At 45.6% G+C, this 20,207-nt stretch overlaps 2 protein-coding genes across 2 annotated transcripts; both read right to left on the bottom strand.

The window, feature by feature from the left end:
* Positions 1-717: 717 nt before the first annotated feature.
* On the bottom strand, positions 718-3,757 carry LOC6597245 (T-complex protein 1 subunit beta). The gene is made up of 4 exons (XM_026990659.1): positions 3,701-3,757; positions 2,564-3,253; positions 1,577-2,204; positions 718-1,513 (listed from the first exon to the last, which is right to left on the bottom strand). Exons 1-4 carry the CDS (start codon positions 3,701-3,703, stop codon positions 1,227-1,229), a joined length of 1,608 nt encoding a protein of 535 aa, XP_026846460.1. The 5' UTR covers positions 3,704-3,757; the 3' UTR covers positions 718-1,226.
* A 2,519-nt stretch (positions 3,758-6,276) lies between these two features.
* Positions 6,277-8,143, bottom strand: LOC6597244 (chitooligosaccharidolytic beta-N-acetylglucosaminidase). The gene has a single exon (XM_002022503.2). It carries the CDS (start codon positions 8,132-8,134, stop codon positions 6,320-6,322), a length of 1,815 nt encoding a protein of 604 aa, XP_002022539.2. The 5' UTR covers positions 8,135-8,143; the 3' UTR covers positions 6,277-6,319.
* Between the last annotated feature and the right edge of the window lie 12,064 nt (positions 8,144-20,207).

Genomic DNA, 20,207 nt, shown 5'->3' with positions numbered 1-20,207 from the left:
CCGTAAGCCGTAAACCCGTTTCGGGCCTCCCCCAAACACAGAACTGGCCTATAAAACGATCGAGCTAATTGCGAAACAACATCAGTCACTGACAAACCGACAAACCCAAACACATAAACATGAAGTTCCTCATTTGCCTGGCTCTCTGCTCTATCGCCTGCGCACAGGCTGGCTTCCTGGCTTCGCCGGTCACCACATATGCTGCTGTTCCATCGTATGCTGCTGCCACATATGCTGCTGTTCCATCGTATGCTGCCACATATGCCGCTGCTCGTGTGCGATATACGGCTCCAGTGACCACATATGCTGCAGCTGCTGTTCCTGCTTACACATCCTATGCCGCAGCTGCTCCTGCCTATACCGCCTACGCAGCTCCGGCCATTGTTAGCCCCTTCCTGAAGAAGAAGTAAACACGCACACTTCTTTTTGCATACGTTTCGGTCCATTCAAACCCTATGAAAACTTAATAAATATTCAATATGAAGCGTATATGGCATTTCATTCTTAGAAAAGTAGAACTCTCAAGGATCTCCAGGTAGGGTACTCCTCAACACTTGCCTCCTCACAGGATTTGGGATATAACTGAGGACCGTTGCCACTGCTGTTCCCGTCTGTTGTCGCTGATTTGCGGCGCTTCTTATATTGCATGTCTGTATTATGCATCTCTATACGAGCCTTCAAATCTGTAAAAATATACACTACACAATTTTCTTTTAGTTTTGTTAAGCATATAAATATTATCATTTTATTTTCATTCTTTGTGGTCGGTCTTCCTCTTTGTGTGTTTAGTGTGGAATTCGCTTCGATGCACATCAAATGTTTACAAAAATTGTATTCATTTACAAGTCTGTGGTGTTGTTTTTTTGTTTTTTGTTGTTGTAAGTAGTGTAGTGTCTAGACATTTTTGAAATGCTTATATTTGTTCGCTCTCCTTTGTCCTACGATCCTTCTGTTTCAGCCAGAGTCTGCCGTTTTTGAAAGCTGGGCTTTTAGTTTGTTGTTTGACAATAATTAAAGGGTGAGACTTCGACGAGAGCAGTACGCGTGTAAATGAAAAAAGTGCTTTGCGAGAGGGGGTGTATGTGTTGCGTGCTTGTGTTTTTGTGTAAGAAATTATTGGGTTTTTTATAAACCAAAAAGACGTAAAAATGTTAAACGAAGGTGGGGAAAGGGGTGTTTTAAAAAAAAACATATGATCCTAGAACAAGAGAATACTTAAGAGTAGTCTAGCAGTAGCCACGATCGGGCACACGACGGCGTGGCGCACACTTGATGATGTTGTCCACTCGCAGTATCATTTCGGCAGCCTCCGAGGCAGACATGAGCACCTGTCGCTTGACGGCAAACGACTCGGTGATGCCCAACTCCCGTACATTGGCCACCTTGCCCTCGTCCATGTTCAGGCCCAACTGGTTCTTGCCCTGGGCATGACCCGCGCGGAGCTCAGAGACCAGCTGAGCGGAATCGTAGCCAGCATTATCGGCAATGGCAGTGGGCAGCGACAGCAGAGCTCCTAGAAAAGAAAAGCAATCAATATCTATGCTAATCATTTCGAAAGAGTTCTAGGGACACTTACGTCCAAAGGCCTCAATGGCAATGGCTTCCTTGCCGGAGGTCAGAGCGGCCTTCTTGAACACAGCATTAGCCATGAGGGCCTCTGAGCAGCCGCCACCGTAAATGATGCGCGACTCCTTAACTGTGGCAGCCAGCACACAGAGAGCATCGTGCAGCGAACGATCGGCCTCATCCAGAATCTGTTGGGTGGCACCGCGGATGACAATCGTGCAGGCCTCGCCCAGCTTAACGCCGCTGAAACGCAACAGTGTGTCTTCACCGATCATGATCTGTTCGATCACATCGCACTCGCCCAGCTTCACGAGCGACGGATTCTCAAAGGTGGAGGCAATCTCACCGCCAGTGCAGTAGGCCAGACGCTCGATGCCATCAAAATCGGCATGTTCGATGGCCATCACCTTGGCATCGGCGAAGAGCTGTTCGGGATAGTTGTAGATCAGCTGACGATTGATGAACACATTGCATTTGTGCTTGAGAATCTTGTTGACTTTCTCCTTCATCTTCTCCTTTTCGGCCATCTCCAGGTCGGCGATTTTGGCCAACGAATCGACCTTAATGCTGCTGCCGAACACCTTGATCTTGTCCGTGTCCATGGGCGTATTAGCAATGAGAATTTTGGCATTTTCAATCTAAAGAGAGGTAGAGAGGGAACAATGCTAAAATATAAACAACAATTCGGAATCAAAACACTACTACACGCGGTTTTCAACGGCATTCTATTCGCACTTTTGAAATAATTGAATTTTTGTTTTCATTTATGGTTTCTTTGCAAAGTCACGCGCGTTCGTTTCGATTGTACAACACTGGAAAAGCTCCACTCTGCCATTGATGGAGTGGGACTGCACATCAAACTCGTCAAAATGGCTGTGATATGAGATCAAAAACACATAGCTCACAGTCATTTTGACGCGTAAATGTGCAGCAGCAGTAGCAGCAGAATGAGAGCAGCATGGTTGGGTGGAGGTACAGGGGTTTCATTTATACTTACGCGCTGTGGCTGATGTACACCTGGCTTCTTGTCCAGCAGGAAACCATCATCCAGGAACGAATCACCCAAAGTGCCGCCAGACTTCTTTATTATCTGTATAGACTTGAGCTCGCCGGAGCCCTTCAGACGGAGGACAGCCTCAACGGCGAGATTCGCAAAGAACTCCTTGTGCTGGTGCAGGATCTTGGAGGACAGTGTGGTACGGGCAATGTTAAGTAGATCTGCCTTGAATGTCTCATCGTTGGCAGAGTTGTCCTGGGCAACGGCAGTCAGGGCATCGAGGGCCACTTGGGTGGCCATGCGCCAGCCGGAGACAATGATCTGTGGGTGGAGCTTCTGTTCGACCAGCTTCTCGGCCTCGCGCAACAGCTCGGAGGCCAGTACAGTGACCGAGGTGGTGCCATCGCCAACCTCTTCGTCTTGCACACGCGACATGTCGACCAGAATCTTTGCTGCTGGATTGTCAACGCCCACAGCACGCAATATGGTGGCACCATCATTGGTCACCTCCACCTGGCCGGCATTACGGCCGTTGGCCACCAGGATTTTATCCATACCCTTGGGCCCCAGTGTGCTCTTCACCAGATCGCCGATAGCAATGGCGCCAATGAACGAGGAGAGACGAGCCATTTCGGCCTTCTCCTCCTGCGCCTCATTCTTGAGCACGCGCACGGGATTTAGAGACATCTCCTGTGTACGGGAAAAGTAAACATTTGTTGTTGAGTGTCTCAGCTAAATTCGTTCTCCCGTCTCATCGCCTCGACCTAACCCCTAAAATGGCGAGAGAGCGGCGAGTGATTCATCGCTCGAACATCTACAAAACGGCGTGGATTGCATCTAGAAAGTTCCACTCTTGCTCATTTTGTAATAATTGCATCACATTTTAAAGAAAATCATTGTCATTCCGACAATATTAAGACCATTCTGGAAGGTAACGCGCTCGCTCACGTGCGGAGCGGCCGCCTGTCAAAATGGCTTGGGCTTGTGGGAAGCTCGAGTCATGTTCGGGCCACACACCCGGCAAATGAAAACGCCTAATTGTATGGAATTATCAATGAAAACTAACAAACTATACTCTCAAATTATCACTTGCACTGTAAACAATTAAATAAATATATCTGTTTCATTTCAATTTACCATTTTCTATGTTTAATTAATAAGTTTTGATCACAGAATTCACGAATACCAACACGGCGCAACAAAGGAAAATGGCGGAATCGGTGTGACCGCAGACTTATCGATAACATTTGAAATATACCGAAACATACGTCTCATTTAAAAAATATACCGTAAATATACTGACGCATTCAAGTTATATTTTACATATTCCTCGTTTTTGATATTCCGACGAATATTATTACCTATATAGAACATTTAGCCGTGTCCACATAATTTTAGCCCATTGATGAATCAACTTTCTATTTAACTGGAGTATTCTTAATACTTGCTTTTATTGCATTTTGCGTAAAAAGAGGTTTTAGCGAAATAAGTAAGTCAATCAAAACGGAATCGGTGTGACCGCAGACTTATCGATAACATTTGAAATATACCGAAACATACCGTCTTACTTTAAAAATATACCGTAAATATACTGAGTCAAGTTATAATATTCCTCGTTTTTTATATTCCGACGAATATTACTAGTTATATAGAACATTTAGCCATGCCCACATAATTTTGTACGATTGATAAATCAAATCTATACATGATTGGCCTATTCGAAATACTTGCTTTTATTGGATTTCTATATAAAATTGAAAATTAAATTAATAGATTGAAGAAAATGGACAAAAATACCATGGGAGCGCGGCGAAAACCAGTATTTCTGCAGTATGACCCTCAGAACAGCACCGAAATATACGGTCTCATTTGAAAAATATACCGAGTGGTGCGCGCGAAATCGAACTTTTTTGAATGTGAGCGACAAGGATTTAAATGTTGTCAACCGGGCCTTTATCTATGCCCACATAATTTGATACGATTAATTAATCAATTTTCTACTTGATTGGCTTAATTTAAATAATTGCTTTTATTGGATTTCTATACAATGTTGAAAATTAAATTTAATAGATTGATGAAACTGACAATATACAATTATATACCGATATACCATAAATATCCATACCGGTTCAATTTTTACCTAAAAAAATTCCAAAAAGTATTAAAAATACCGTTAACGGTCGCCTGGTCTAGTGTGACCTAGATGTGGAGAACTATCGAGACACCATCAATTTATCGATATACATATTTTTTGTTGATAATATATTTGTAGAGCTGCCAACTTGCTGGTAGATTTTGATAATAATTAGTAACAGCTCTGCCGGGTGTCATGGCAGACAGCTATTGGCCTTGCACTTTCGAATAGTGTCGATATTTGTATCGATTGTGGGCGCGAAGTTTGAATTGGTTGTTACTCCATAATTGTGGAACATTGTTGTCTTCTGCTGACCAGAATGCCCTTAAACACAAATGCAAAAAGTTTTAATATTAATTGTGGTCAGCGCGGTTGGGCTTGTTGCTTATCATTAAAAGTTTCTTGGGCAACAATGGAAATTATTTTTACATCAGCCGCATGCGATAAGGACCGGTCGCGGACGGACCCCCCACCGCGGCTCTTGAAACTATAGTAAACTTGGGTTAAGTTGTGTAAAGTTAAGCACGAGTAATGCGGGGCTGGCGATAATCTCAAGTTTGCAATTGCACTGGCAATTTGTTTGTTATCTTGCTTTCATACATACACTGCTCTCTCTAACGCTCTCCCTCACTCTCTCCCCCTCTCTCTCTCTCTCTACCTCTCTCTGTGGAGTTCTTGCGGGAAAGTTTTCCCTCAGCATGAGCTATGTATTTGCATAGGCATAGGGCACAGGGATGGATCGCGACGGTCGGCTGGTCGGTTGGGTGGGGGGTGTCGATATGAGTGGAAATTGCGTTGGCCTTCCATTTGGCATGCACTCATTTGGGTTATCTGCTCGGGCACTTAATAAACTTCACTTAATGACTCTCGAAACATTCGCCTTGGAATCGCTTTGCTTGAAAATTCGCCTAAAAGCTCTCTCTCTCTCTCTGTCTCGCTCGACTCCCCTCCGCAGATGATAAGCTCAGTCCATCTCTTCCTCTCTCCAGGACGCATTTGGAGCCTTGGCGCCTAGATTTTACTTTGGGCAGCCACGTTGTCATTGGCAGCAGCGGAAGCAGCGAAAGGGCAGGGGGTAAGGGAGGAGGTAAGGGGCACTTTGAAGCCGCCAAAAAGAGGAAAACGAGAAATCCGCGTAAAAGCGCTTCAAAGGTTTTCGGGTCGACTGCATCAAAGTTATAATTAGTTGGGGGTTAGGTTTTTGGGCTACGTAGCTGCTCCACCAAGAACGTGGCACGCATGCTCTGGTGCGGTGCGGCGCGGCAAGTGTAATCCGCAATTAGGCTTCACCGAAAAAAATTCCTACACAGTTTTTGTTTCTTGTCGAAAAAAACACAGTAAGAAAGCTGGCTGCCCGGCTATGCTTCGATTTTTAAATTCCCTTGAAGTTTGACGACCAATAAGTCTAGGGAGAGAGAAAGATAGACCCGAGGCACAAAAAAGAGATTAACAAAGAGACTGCCGCGGAGCAGAGCGTCGATACGTCTTTAAATTCTTCAAATATATTGTGCCTATTGGATGCTAACTGCTTTGGGAACACTCGTATATGTGTATATGTAAATTCTTTGCTTATAAGTAGGACGAAAGGACACATCATTCAGTCCACGAAACTGCTTTCAGAGTTATTTATTATCTCTGTCGTAAAAATAGTGTTCGCACATTCCCTCGTGAAGGACACAGTAGCGAGGGCTTACGGCATCCGCGTGGATGCCACGGTCGACGAGACGATCCCGATAACGATAGAAGCGACGCTCTATCAGCTCAGGCGCATCCTTTGGATTCGACCAGAGCCGCTCGGCGGCGGCCCCAGCTCGTGGCCAGATGCGTGACTCCAACGAGTTTTGATCGACCGACTCGCTCCACATGCACACCTCGCCGCCAAGGACCTGCCGCCGATCGCGACTTTTCGGCAGCTTGTTATTGTAGACGGTCCGCCAGGTGTGGTATTCGGTGCTACCGTAGAAGCCATGGTCCAGATACCAGGCATCCCTGGTGGAGACAATGATGCGGTAGCCTCGCTGCAGCAGCATCTTGTTTAGCGGCTCGTGAGAGTCGACCCAGGTCTGGATGATGAACCGATTCTTGGGCAGGTAGTTCTCGATGGCGAGGGGATCCGTCAGGCGGCTGGACCAGAGAATGACCGGCTTGGGCTCTGGAATGCTGGGATACATGCGCCGGTTGATCTCCTCCCAGGCCAGGAGATTGCGCTGATGGAACTGCGCCCAGAGGCGGAAGAAGCTCTTCTCACTGAGGTCGTAGCCCTCGTCCAGCATCTTGTCTCGGATCTGCTTTGTGGTATTCCAGCACGACAGGTACACCTCGTCGCCGCCCATGTGTATGGTCTCCTCCGGTGACCCCATCTCTGCCACCTGGTGGAAGATCTGCTTCAGCACCGTGTACATGTTTTCGTTCATGGGATTCAGTTGGCCGCAAGGTGGAGCCGCGCAGTAGGCCTCCCAGCGAATCCTGTTCAGGCACACGGACAAGTGACCCAGCCCCTCCTCTGGGCCCCACTGCCAGCCGTTGTGGGCGTGCGCAGGCCCATCGATCTCTATGATGATGCGGATGCCCCTGAGGCGGGCGTATTTCATCAGCCGGACGACTTCTTTGTGGGAGTAGGTCTGCGAGCTGGAATAGGCTCCGTAGATCCGCATCTGGGGCACTCGGGTGATCTCCAGCGGGAAGCTGTGAGCGTCCACCACGTGCCAGTGGAGCACATTCATCTTGGAGGCGGCCATGCCGCCGATGGTTTTCCGCACATACGACAGGGGTATGAAGTTCCGTGAAGTGTCCAGCATCAAGCCGCGATGTGCGTAGACTGGACGATCGGAGATGATGACGTCGCTGACCAGCAGCAGGCCACTGGCCACGCTGCCCGTTACCAGATTGCTCACCGTCTCGAAGGCATGCCTCGCTCCGTACACCGTCGTCGCCTGGATGTTCACAACGGTGCCCGCCGCCTCCGTTGTGTTGATGACCAGCTTGTAGTTCTCGTGCGTGCGCCAGTCAAGGACCAGGCTTTCGCTGATCACGTTGGCCTTGACCACGATCTTCGCACTGCTGGCCAGCGTGCAGTCGCGGCGGCACTCTTTGCGCAGATTACCCAAGAACAGGCGTCGTGTCTCGTCCAGGAACTGACTGGTCGCCTCACTGGGCGCCCTCACATCGAAGTGTATCTTCTGGGGATCGAAGTGCACTCGATTATGAGACAGACTGGTCTCCACCGTCGGCATTGGCCAAACGGAGCCGTACTTGCCGCAGGACAGCCGGCAGTCCCGCTGGCTCTCAAAGCGCTCCATTTTGTAGTTTTCCCCTTCCACCATCTCGCTCTCGGTCGTACAGAAGGTTGTCTGGCTGCAGAGCCATTTTGCGCCGCCACCGCGGCCCCGCGCCAACCCAACGCCAAGGACTAGGAAAATCCAGAGAGCGAACATCATTGTATATGTGCGAATGTATGCGCAAAATGCGCCGAAACAGCCGAAAAAATTGTAAATAAAAAAAAGTTTATTTTATATTCCAACAATTTTGAGATTTCAATAGCCTTGTATTAGGTATTTGACTTTAAAAAAGACCTAGCCTTCTGTTTTCTCTTTCCGATGTCGATGGGTGGGATCGAATGCGAAATGGGAATTAAGTAGAGCTGATGCTGAAGCCGAAGAAAAGGGAAGCAAGGGAATGAGTTGATAGTTTGACAGTTTGATATTTAATTTCAATAAAATGGCGTCCCTGCGCCTAGCAGTTAGAGATGGAGAAGATGTTGAGATCAACTTTACAATCTACGAGTGAAAAGGATTCGAAAATTTCCTAGAGGTGATCGGAAAACATCAGAAAGTGGCCGACAACCTTGATGGTTCAGGGTTCCTGGCAAGGGGATGGCTTCCGGCTGCTTACCTGTCTTTTGCCCATGTATTCGCTGGGGAAAACCGTGTACGTTAAATTTTGGCAAGGATGATGAAATAAACAGAACATGCACTGAAAATTGCTTTATTCCAACTGGATGGGCCTGGAAACACCGCAAAAAATTTAACAGAATTTCAGGGGGGCAAGGGGGTTCCACTTAATGCAAATAAAATGTATCGCAGCGTTGACAAGCCTCTCGCAAGCACAAGAAAAAGAACTGCAGAAATGGGAATGTCAGGAATCGAGTGTAAAAAGCTCGAATGAAACATTTAAGTGAAATCGCGTTCGTCTGTGAATGCGTGTTAAATACAGAAAAACTAATGAATGAGAATTTATTCAATCAAGTCGTAAAAACATATCGAAATCACGATTATAAACCAAATTGCTGAACGGGCATTTCCATGATGTCGCACACGACGGTCGTATGAATAAATAAAACGGATACTAGCTCTCAATTATACCTGTAATTGGGCACTTTTCGTTTTCAAGATACTCATTCGCACATGGAAAAAGAGTGTGACATTCGCACGGAAAAAAAAACAGAAGGGGTTTTTACGGCCAACGGTTCAAAGACCGATTTCAGCACAACCTGAGGCAATCCTTCGATAAGACTAATTTCAGAAAGTTGTGCCAATGTTGCTTTACGCAGCCCAATATTAGCCAATGAATCTTTGGCCCCAATCCCATTAGCTATGTTGTAATCAATTTGAAAATGATACCGGAACAGAGTTCTATGCAAATTTCAAGGGTGGCCCTAGCAGCGGCTCAAAATATTTGTTTGTTAAATTACACAAATGGGTAAAATTCGCGAAAAGCGATTTTTAAAATTGCCCAAATTGATATAAATCAATATAAAATCTAATATATTTTCAGGAGATTTTTTTTTGACTATTTCGTTATTACTTGATTGAGGATTCGTTGGTCGTTAATGTCCCTATTTGCTGGATCCGGCATCCGACAGTGTGGGGACGGATGTAAAATATTTGATTGCCTTGTTCTTCACTCATAATATGTTTGCCACCATACAGTGGGGCTACAATGGACCTAAATTGGGGCCACAGTGGAGCCACAGTGAGGCCACAGTGGGGCCACAGCGTCGCCACACCTTGGCAAGAAAGAGTACGATATTAATCCCGAACTATTCAAAAAATAGCTCCAGTACAGCAATAATATATTTAGTTAGAAGTCGACTGTTTTCGACATTGCTTATTTCATCTTTTAAGGTGTGGTCCTTTATTTTTGTGGATAATCTTCTTGGCCCTCAGACCACACTGTGCACGGGAAAGACAGTGAGAAAGCATGTGTTGCAAGTACGAGCAGCCACTCATGTGGTTGCAAGTACTCTTACTCGTAGTTTGCGGTGGTGCGGGAGGCGGTTTGTTTCAGATTCATCCATGTTTTGCAGGTTGTACGAAATGCCGCAACATTTTATTACGGTTAAGCATGCATTCATTATGTCTGCTTGTAGCTCTGGCTGCCCTGTCCGCCTCCCTGCCACTGTGTCATTCTGCCCCATGCCACGGAGACAAATGAGTGGCAGGCGAGGATGGACTCCAGCTGGTGGAGAGGGAGAGGAGAGACCGAAATACGTGATGGGCCACTCATTCTTGTCCGCACCGTCCAGCTCATTTGGTGCTCGACTAATCGCAAATAACACACATCGATTACAGGAACAATCCTCGGAAGGCGTTGTCGGCGAGGTGAGAGGTGGCGGTCGAGGGGGAGGGGGAGGGGGAGGGGGATAAAGCCAAGACTGGAACAGAAACAGAAACAATTAGCACGGACCCGGACATAATTGGCGTGCAGTTACAGAGGCTGATTAAAGAAGCAATCATAAAATTAAGACCCATAATCCCGTGCAATTTGGACAAACACACGCAAACGGAATGGAACTAGGACTTGGACTAGGACTTGGACTGGGCACTGGGCAACGGGCAACGGGCACTGGGGACCACGAACGGACAAAGTGGTGGAAGAAAGAGCATAGGAATACGAAGCCCAGTGGAAGGAAGCTAATAACCAAAGCCAGCAGCAGCAGAGGGAAAAGCAGAGGGACCACACAAAAATCACTTTACACGCTCCAAATACAAAACAAGCAATAAAGTTACAATCAATATTCCGACCCTGGAATACCCGATAAATTTCAACAAATATAGCTATGGCAAGAGAGGAGAGATATCTGGGAAAGTATCTTTAAAGTGTGAATGCCAGAGCTTGGAATGCGAGATGCATTCAAATATACTCGTATACCAGCTTTAAGAGCTTATGGTCCAGAGTATATACTCGTAATGTGAGCGTTGCATGCCATCTCACGGTGACAATATACCCTTGAACTCTGCAAGTACTGGGTACTGTACGGAATGTGTGTGCGTGAGCGTGTGCGTGTGTCTGGACTGCATTCCGTTAAGGAGCAGGAGCAGGAGCAGGAGAAGGAGAAGGAGAAGCGGCGTGAGGAAGAGAAGTTAAGCTTCGGGTACGTGCGGCGATTTGTGTGCTCGGGCAGTGCCATGCCACAAGAGGTAAGGTAAGGGCAGTGGCAGGGGCAGGGACCTAAGGAGTAGCTGGCAGGACAACACAAGAGCAATATGAAACCTTCATTAGCGAGAGGCGGTGGGAAGGACGGGCAGGGCACTATTGCACTGGGCCCCCAGCCACAACGGATTGAAAATGCTTCCGGCCATACAAATTGTACATGAAACGTGAGAAATTAATTTTCAAGGTGGCCACGCAGCAGCAGCATCACCGTCCTGGTCCTGGTCACCTCCCCTGCTCGTGGTTCTCCCCTCCGCGTGACTTGTGAGCCCCAAGGTGCTGACCAGGAATTGCCTAACTTTTAGCCTAGACGTCGAAACCGAAACGGAAACCAAGAAGTTTATCAGTCTGTTGAGCTTTCTGGCACAAGATCGAGGCAGCATCGAAACCGAAACGGAACCCAAGAAGTTCATCAGCCTGTTGGGGCACTACTCATCGTTCGGCAGTTCCTGGGGAGTCATGGTGGGGGTTTTCGCTCTCTCTCGCTCTCGGGCTCTCTCTATATCTTGATATACATATGTACATACATATGTATGCAAAGCAATGTCAAAATTCAATTTAATGCTGCCGAAACGAAAATCTGTCAGCTTGCAGCACAAATACGGTCAAAGCCAAGCGCACACACACACACACACACTCAAACACACACACACACACAAATAGAAAAGGAGTTGGAGACAGCCACAAAGTGACGCTCACATACACAGAGGATATATGGATACCTCCTGTGACAAGACACACACAAAAGCCAAAGCAGGATGCTTGCGCCTGTCAGCGGCAATTGTGGCTGATTTGCGCTTTTTATACCGTATCAGAGAGTACTACGATTCGATCAGGATGTTCGTTTCTAGTAACTAGTCCTTCCATTTTCTGCAAAAAGTGCCACAATATCAGAGGAAGGCGTAGGACAAAGCTGTGGAAGGATAGGTAATGTTTTATAAAATAATTCAATTAATCTTTAATAATTTGTACATATGTTACCTGCTGACCCTTAAAGCCATTTGCCACAGTATTGAGAACTATTTATATTGCCCCGAGCGAATTGAATGTTCGATGGTAATTGGTTCTGATGGTGTCTCAATTTCAGGTAGTTGCATGGTGTCCGATGCACAATACATACCATCAAGCTCGTGTTTGAATTTGTGCGCATGAGAGTGGCAATTACGTACCGGGCCTCTTGTTTCCGTTCTAGTTGTCATTGTTGATTTCGTTCTTCTTGTGGCTCTTATGATTGAGATTTGCACGACATGCTCACACGCGCATTTTCGTTATCTTGTTGGATTCCTTCGTCTGTTCCGTCTCCTCGTCTATTGTAAATGGATCATCAAAACTCAAAAAATCTAAAAATGAAAATGAGAAACTATGGATTATCAAGAGTATTTAAGGTTCGGCTTGTTCTCAAATGCGTGTCTTTCCTTCTTGTTCTTGAATGGGACAGGACGAGGAATAGTGTGTGAGAGAGAGAGAGTGGGGGCAAAGATAAACGCAACGGCAAGCGATGTGGGTGTGGATGTAGGAGGAGTAGGAGGCACACATCGCATAACATTCCAAAGCATTTGATAAACGGCGACGCTTTCCAGTATGTCCTTTAAGTGTCCGTGTGTGAGGTATTGTTGAAAGGGTCGTCCACAGTTCGTATCCGTTGCGCTGTGACGTTGACAAGTCAGACGATTTCTCAAAAGATGCATTCACGCAAGCCGGCAAAAAATTAAGCAGAGAAATCGCACTGCCCTGAGAAGTGTGCGGATAACTCTGTGGCTTCCACTCCACTCGACTCTAGCTGCGGTATGCACCTGCTGTTCCATTCGCATTCCATTGGCAGCTGTCAACATCATTGGATTCCATAGGAGATTATCCGACAACACTTGCATTTGACAGAGTTGTTTTCAGAGGTCTTAATAACTATTAGCGATTTATTTTGAATCAATTTGTTGTTGTATTTGTTGAATATGCAGCGGAAAAACATGTAAATTAAAAAATCATGCAAAAACTTTTTATTTACGATTTTTTTAAACCCTCGTTTTTGAATACAAATTCGGCATTTCAGTGAATTGCCAAATATTAAGTGAAACGTAAGCTTCAAATAACAAATAAGTGCTGTTCGAGAGCCAAGATGTCAAGCGAATGAACTCTTTCGAGTACTCTGATTAAAGCCAAGTACTCATGGTATTTCTCTGGGCACGAGCGAAATATATGTATAAATATTCTGTAAATATAAAGTACAAAATGGTGGGAGGCAGGCGACTAAGGCAGTTAGAAAAAATTCAATAATGCAGAAAAATGGCAATATATAGAATTTGTGATAAATGGAATAGACGCAATAGACATAGAAATTTCTCAAAGAACTTTTTTCATATCATTTACTGTGAAAATACTGGGAACAGATGGAATATTCAAAATGGTATAAGGGCTTGTCAATGAGGCCAATAGTCCAACAGATATTGCTCGATGGAACAAAATGATGCACAAATTCTATGTATCAAATAATCCAGTTACGACGAAATACGAAAATGAGAACTCCCATTACCAAGAGCAATGAATGCATGTGGTTATTACAAGAATAAAGATCGAAAGCTTAAAATTTGTTGTGAAGAAATGTAATGTAATCTTAAATAATTGAAAAATTACACTGACGTTATAATGGAATCACGATGTGCGTTCTAAAAAATCATTACATACGAGTATGTATGTATTCAAGCGAATTCAAAGATAGCCAGCTCTATTTGAGGGAAAACTGAGACTGGGTCCCTTTGTTAACGCTTTGATTGTTCTTCCCGGGTCGAAATGTATGTTTCCTTCATCCTCCATTCATCTGTTTGCATGTATGCATGTCTCTCTTTTAATTGAGCTGACAGGAGCGTGGGCGGGGGCGGAAAAGGGCCGTTTATCCGGCTGTTATTTGGCGAGACCCACCAGCCCCTCGAATCCGAGTGTTATGACTTTGTCGAATTAGCCATTGTGATAACATTTATGCCCCGCTCTGCTGGTGCTTCATCGCACTTAATTGGGCAAACGATTGCCTGACTTGCTTACAAATGTGCCTCTAACGTCAGGATGGCAGACAGGCTGGCAGGCTGGCTGGTATGAGGACCCAACAGCCCTTCCATTCCACCCGAAAAAAAAAACGTGAAACTCAAACAAGCGGCACGCACTTGAAGACCCGACACACGCACGTATTGAGCATGTGTGTGGCACTGCCAGTGCCAGGGCGAGTGCGTGTGCGTGTGAATATTGCATGCGATAAATTATTTTAAAGCGCCCCAGTTCCGCCTTCGAGCAGGCATCTATTTAATATACCGCAACGCATCACTTTTAATATTGTTACGATTTTATTTACGCGCATGAAAATTTATAAACGTTTATGACATGTCAAGCATTGTTCTTCCACCTCACATCTTTCTCTCCCCCTCTCTCCACGCTCCGTACAGTATCTGCCCTGGATGAAACCCCTACTCGAAGGCGACAACGGATGTACTCGTATTTTTTCACAGACAGAATTAAGCGTTTTGAAGTAGATGTAATGCCACTCACATTCGGATCTCATAGAACCAAATACTATGTTAAACTCTTTTATTCAATCTAATAATAAAGAAAACGCTGTAGGATTTACCATTACATTGTATATACATATGTATGGTGGTCCTATTTGAAAAAGACGTTAGAAATTGTCTTTGCTAGCACTATGCTCTATTTTCTCCTCAAGGTGAGCTTTCTTGGACTTCATGTAATTTCTTCATCTGAATGCCAATATTCGAGTTCAAAATAGCTGTATGGCGTTGCTCATCTTACTATGTATTAATGTATATTGTCTTTGGCAGAACAAACGACTTTGTAGGTTCGGCACAGTGACCTGGCTGCCACATAAGCCGAACTATTCACGGGCCAATTCGGGTCCGACTGCTATAATTCTCTAATTCTCTAAATCTAAATCACCCCACTCGCCTTGCGCGGCTAATAAAGTTAAATCCATATACTCGTAATATATTCCAAAAAATTGTGTAATCATTTCAAAAAGTTCTCGAGTCACGTGCAGCATGTGGAACATCACATCAACTATGGGTAGTATACAACAAATGGACCCCAGTGGGTGAGTGCTGGGTATCCTAGTGTCGGGATACTGGGTATCTGACCTGAACTTCCTCGTTATTTCGACTCTTTCAATAAATGTTGTTATTACGATGCTATAGTTTTTGTTGCTGCCTTTTCTTGGCCTTCGAAAGGGATGACAACTACTCAAATAAAATTTATTGCTTCTGATTTTTCTTTAGTCATTATTATTACGCATATTTATGATGTATTTATTAATTTCTTTTGCTATGCTTTTTTCCCCCAACTCTCCCAAATACACCACCACCCACACATAAACACCCACACTAGCACCCATCAACCCAGAGAAATACACACATATCAATGGACGACAGGCAGGTTAAACATTTTCGTTTGATTTGTTATCAGGCATCGTTTGTAGTGCCTTTGAAGAGGGTCCTACCATTCTGACCAGATGCTTGCAACGCACAAAAAAGCCAACATCAGCACCAAGAGTCGAGGCCTTTAGTTTTAAATATCTCTGGCTCAAACTCGAATGAAAATATTCGAAATTCCTTAGGTATTCTGAAGGCAGAATATGGTTTTTTGTGTGTAGATTGAAAACGGCAAGATCGGGTGTTAGTTCCCATGGATGAAATTTTAGGAAGGTCTTTAATCTGTAGTTTTATTTGAATCATCATAGCTCGGCCGACTTGTGCCTAAATTGGATCTCAATTTAGTTCATGGATCTGTGAGGGTATTAAAAGCATCGGGCTATCATATAAGTATTCTTATTGGTGTTATTACTGGCGTTGTTTTTGATATAATTGTTGGTGTTTTTTTTTTTGGTTGTGGCTGCCGCTGCCGTCGCTGTCGCTGTGGCTGCTACTGCTGTCGGGGCTCGTTGACGGCGTTTGTAATTTCATTTTCGGCATTATGTAATTTATTAACTTTTCATTGAAAGTTATGTGCAAACGCACGTTGGCGACATCTTTAATTAATTACATTTTAACATGATAATTAATAGTGCCGCGTGCGTTGACAGGCAGCAAAGCCGAATGCCACAAAAGCGAAACCAATCGATGGCCACATCACCAGTAGCGCCTCATGTCTATCGATAAGCGTCTTAAAGCCCAATCGTGTACCAATTACCGCCTACTAATTCTGTGTTAACCTCTGGACATCCCAGGCATTAAGTGGGGTCACCAATGAGGTAAAGGTAAAGACTATAGCTCCCAGGCGTGAAATGTGCAGCCAACGAAATTAAATTCAATTATTTGATTCCGGTCTGAATTGATCAATTTTGTAAAGGAAGAGCAACGGTTGGTTGCCTCTACTTTACCTAGATCGAACTTAGAGTTATCCAATGATTATATAAAGCTTGTGGTACTAGTCCCTGAGCTGATTTCTTTTTAGAGTAAATTTTGGAAATTACAAATTGTAGAAACACTCCCCTTCGTTTTTGAGATCGAATTATTGCTTGAAAGAAACGATTCGACTTGTAATATCCCTCTACCATATTATATCAACCTTCCTATCTTCCCTTCCTCTTTATTTTTTTAATTACTAATATGTACTCACATATTTTTCTCGTAATTAGTATTTGTATTTTTAATGCAGTCTAACATCTATCTTTCCTGCATGTCCTCGAATGGTTCGGCAATCGCAACCTTCGTCATACGGCAGCGCCCCTCCGTCGGAGGGCTTCGTAACGGTGGTGTCGCCACTTGATTGGCAAGGTTATGCAAGATGTGCAGTCGAATACGATCTGTGAGTCAATTGGAATCCAATTTCGACAGGATATCAGAGGAAAAAGACTTCTGTTGGAGCCCTGGCACTGGGCTATGCGATACCCAGTAATTTGGCTTTAACGCGTAACCAATTCATTGAAGCATGTTGCATCGATGGCCATAATAATAATAATAATAATAATAATAATAATAATAATAATAGTATCAGGCGCAGGCACAGGCATAGACATGCACACAAACCAAAACAGAGACCGGAATCGTGGACACTGATGATGACCATAATGATACACAAACAATTGCCAAGGAACTTCAATTCAATTCCATTCCTTTTTTTGTTTTTGTTTTCAATTCTGTTTTCTGTTTTGCCGCATTCTATGCCTCCACATCCACATCCGCTTCCCCTTCGTGTGTGTGTGTGTGTGCGTGTTTTGGGTCTTGTGTTTCTATCATTCCGTCTTGGTCACGGATCTCTGGTTTCTCCTACCCCTGGCCTTGGTCCTGGTACTGGTTCTGGGCCGGGACATCCTCCCCTTAACAAAAAAAAGTTGTTTTGACAGTAGCCAAGATTGAGTTCTTATTCAATTTGTACGGATTTGTTGTACGCTGGCCCTTTTACGGTCCGCTTTCCCTCTCGCCTCGAGACCCAAGACTCGAGACACAACCACCACTCCACGGCACTCCTCTCCACTCAACCCATTCTTCAGATTCTCTATTGGAATTTATTTCATATTGTTGTTCCTTCCGGACTCCCACCCCACTCCATTCCATTCTATATCGTTTTGTTCCGTTCCGTTCCGTTCCCTTTTCCAGCAAGCTGCTAGAACTTGGCTTTGTTTTTGGGGCGCGCTGGCAAAAGTTCTGCTTGCTGTGGCCTCAGCTGCAGTCAATTTGAGTTATCCCCCTTGACCGGGCACTCCGTGGCCGTGCCCGTGCCCGTGCCCCACCTCGATTTGGCTGCAGGCCTGCAGATGGATCAAGTTAGCTGCTAGTTGACTCTTGCTACCAGTCGGTGGAGGGGTGTGGACTGGAGTAGCCCGGCCAATCAATGTGCCCGCAAAAGTATGCTACGGAAAAGTTGTAGCCGGCAAACAGGACAGCAGCCAGCAAACCATGTAAATGTCCTTGCCGGCCAAACACACACACGCACACGCACACAAACGCATTCGAACACAGTCCGTGACTCAATACAGACCAGCGGATTTCTTGGTATAAGCTTAATAATACGAGAAGTACGAGTACGAGTATACCCAAAACAGTGGCCATAAGTTTTTGGCTAACTTGTTATTTTTGTAATTGGCACTTCTCAGTTTTATCAAAGATCGGGAGGGGGAGTCCGGACCACTGCCACCAACCCCCGAAGGTTCTGTCCTGTTCATTTGACTTTTGTGTGTGGATCAAATTTAATCAAGTTTGTTCTTGTTTCGTGTACTGCCGTGGGTTATTTATGAACTGTGTGCAGGTGTTATGACCAATGTCCCTCTTCTGGAGCGGACCCACTCATGCCACCCACCCGTCAGCCCATCAGGCCACCAGCCCTTCAGCCCTTCAGCCCATCCCCCATCCCCTATCCATAACCATGGACACAGCTCCAGCTCAATCCGGAACTGAAGTGGCCAACGCTAACCACTTTAGAGATGAGCTGCCCTTAGCTGTTGTTCTTATACTTGCCGTTCCGTTGCCTCCTCTGGCATTACTTTGCCCCACATTATGCCGGTTAAATACCCTTACTCAGGACGTTGCAACATACTTTTCAGTGGGGTTTGCCAATAACGCGATAGCCATACGAGGGAAATATTACTCGTAATATGATTTACTTAAGTATATGCAATTTTCCCAATTATAACCCATAATTTATCTCGCAACAAAGCTGCAACTTATTATTAATATAATTAATGTGTTAGTTTATGAAAATCGACTTCTAAGACTTTTGATCCTAGAACAACCTCTACATCAAAGAAGAGCTAACTTCATCCTTCAGTCTTTTGTTCTTGTTCGAAAGAGTATCCACATATCGCTTGATCGTGGTTCTTCATTCCGTCGAGTTTGTTCCTTGCTTCGCCTCGCGCGACTTCAAATTGCCAACTTAGTTGTTATTTGTTGGCTGTCTGGCTAAAGACAGGAGGGGGAACAGGCACAGGCACAGGCACACCCAACCCGACTCGACCAGGCCAGGCCAGACCAGACTCGACCCGACACCCGACCAGGCCGGGGCAGGACAGGGCAATATTCGTGGATGAAGCACTCTGATGGCTCTCACGTCACCACTTCTGAAAATTGCGGCAATAATGCAACAAAGGTTTCTTGGGAAACACACACCAATGTGCATAAGCCAGCCATGGGGCAGGGGCACAACGTTTCGGCTGGCGTGTGGGCCAGGAAAGGGATAGGGGCAAGGTGGGTGTGACGGAAGGCTGTGGATGGATGTACTTGGCGACTGAAAGACGCCGTCAGTCACTTGGCCGCCGCCGCGTCCTTCAGCCACGACGATCTATTCCTCGTGCTCCAGCTCCTGCTCCTTCTCCGTCTTTTTCTGCTGCCAGCTCCAGCTCCTTGGCTTGCTGCTTCGTCCGTCCTTCTCCCTGCTGCATTTCATTTTCAATTTGATTTTTTTCTTCTTCTTTGCTCATTTTCCCCCTCGCCATCGCTTTCTTTTTGTTTCTGTTTACATTTTCGTTCACCGTTGCGGTTTTCGCTTTGGCTTCCAAGCTCGTGCCGCATCCCCATCCCCATCCCCATCCACATTTCCGCTTCCGTTTTCGTTTTCGTTTCCATGTTGCAAGGCAACATTTTTGTTTGTAATTTACTTGGGAATGCAGGCGCCTTCCTTCCACCGTCTTGTGCTGCGGTTTTCTAAGAAAAATCTTTTGTGTGCTCGCCACCACTGCCACTACCGCCAGCACCCTCCACCCCCACTGGATGGGCTCTAAGCCCCGCCGTTTGGGGCGTGGCGCTTTAGTAATTGCAGTGGTCCCTAACTGTGACCGCTGACAGGCAAATCAAGTGTCACCCAAATGCCCCAGATGCGGGCCTTTGCACCGCAGCAAGTCGTCGAGTGGCACAGGGCCAAAGCAATCCGCATACGCCGCGTGTGACGAAATGGAAATGGTGTGGGTGTGGGTGTGGGTGTAGGTGGCTGGGCTGTTGGGGGCTGGGTGCTCGGTGCTGGGCGTGGGTCTTGGGGGACATTGCAATGCGGGTGGTCGTTTAAAGTCTGCCTTCAGGTCTGTTCTCTCATTTTCTCTGAACACTCGTACGGCAATAAATTTCATTCGGCACTTGATCCCAGTTTAACATAGAAATG

The sequence above is a fragment of the Drosophila persimilis genome, unplaced genomic scaffold, assembly GCF_003286085.1.
Source record: "Drosophila persimilis strain 14011-0111.01,24,50 unplaced genomic scaffold, DperRS2 tig00000606-arrow-arrow-pilon, whole genome shotgun sequence".
NCBI lineage: Eukaryota > Metazoa > Arthropoda > Insecta > Diptera > Drosophilidae > Drosophila > Drosophila persimilis.
The sequence above is the reverse complement of the archived record's forward strand: the minus strand, read 5'-3'. Positions and strand labels throughout refer to the sequence as shown.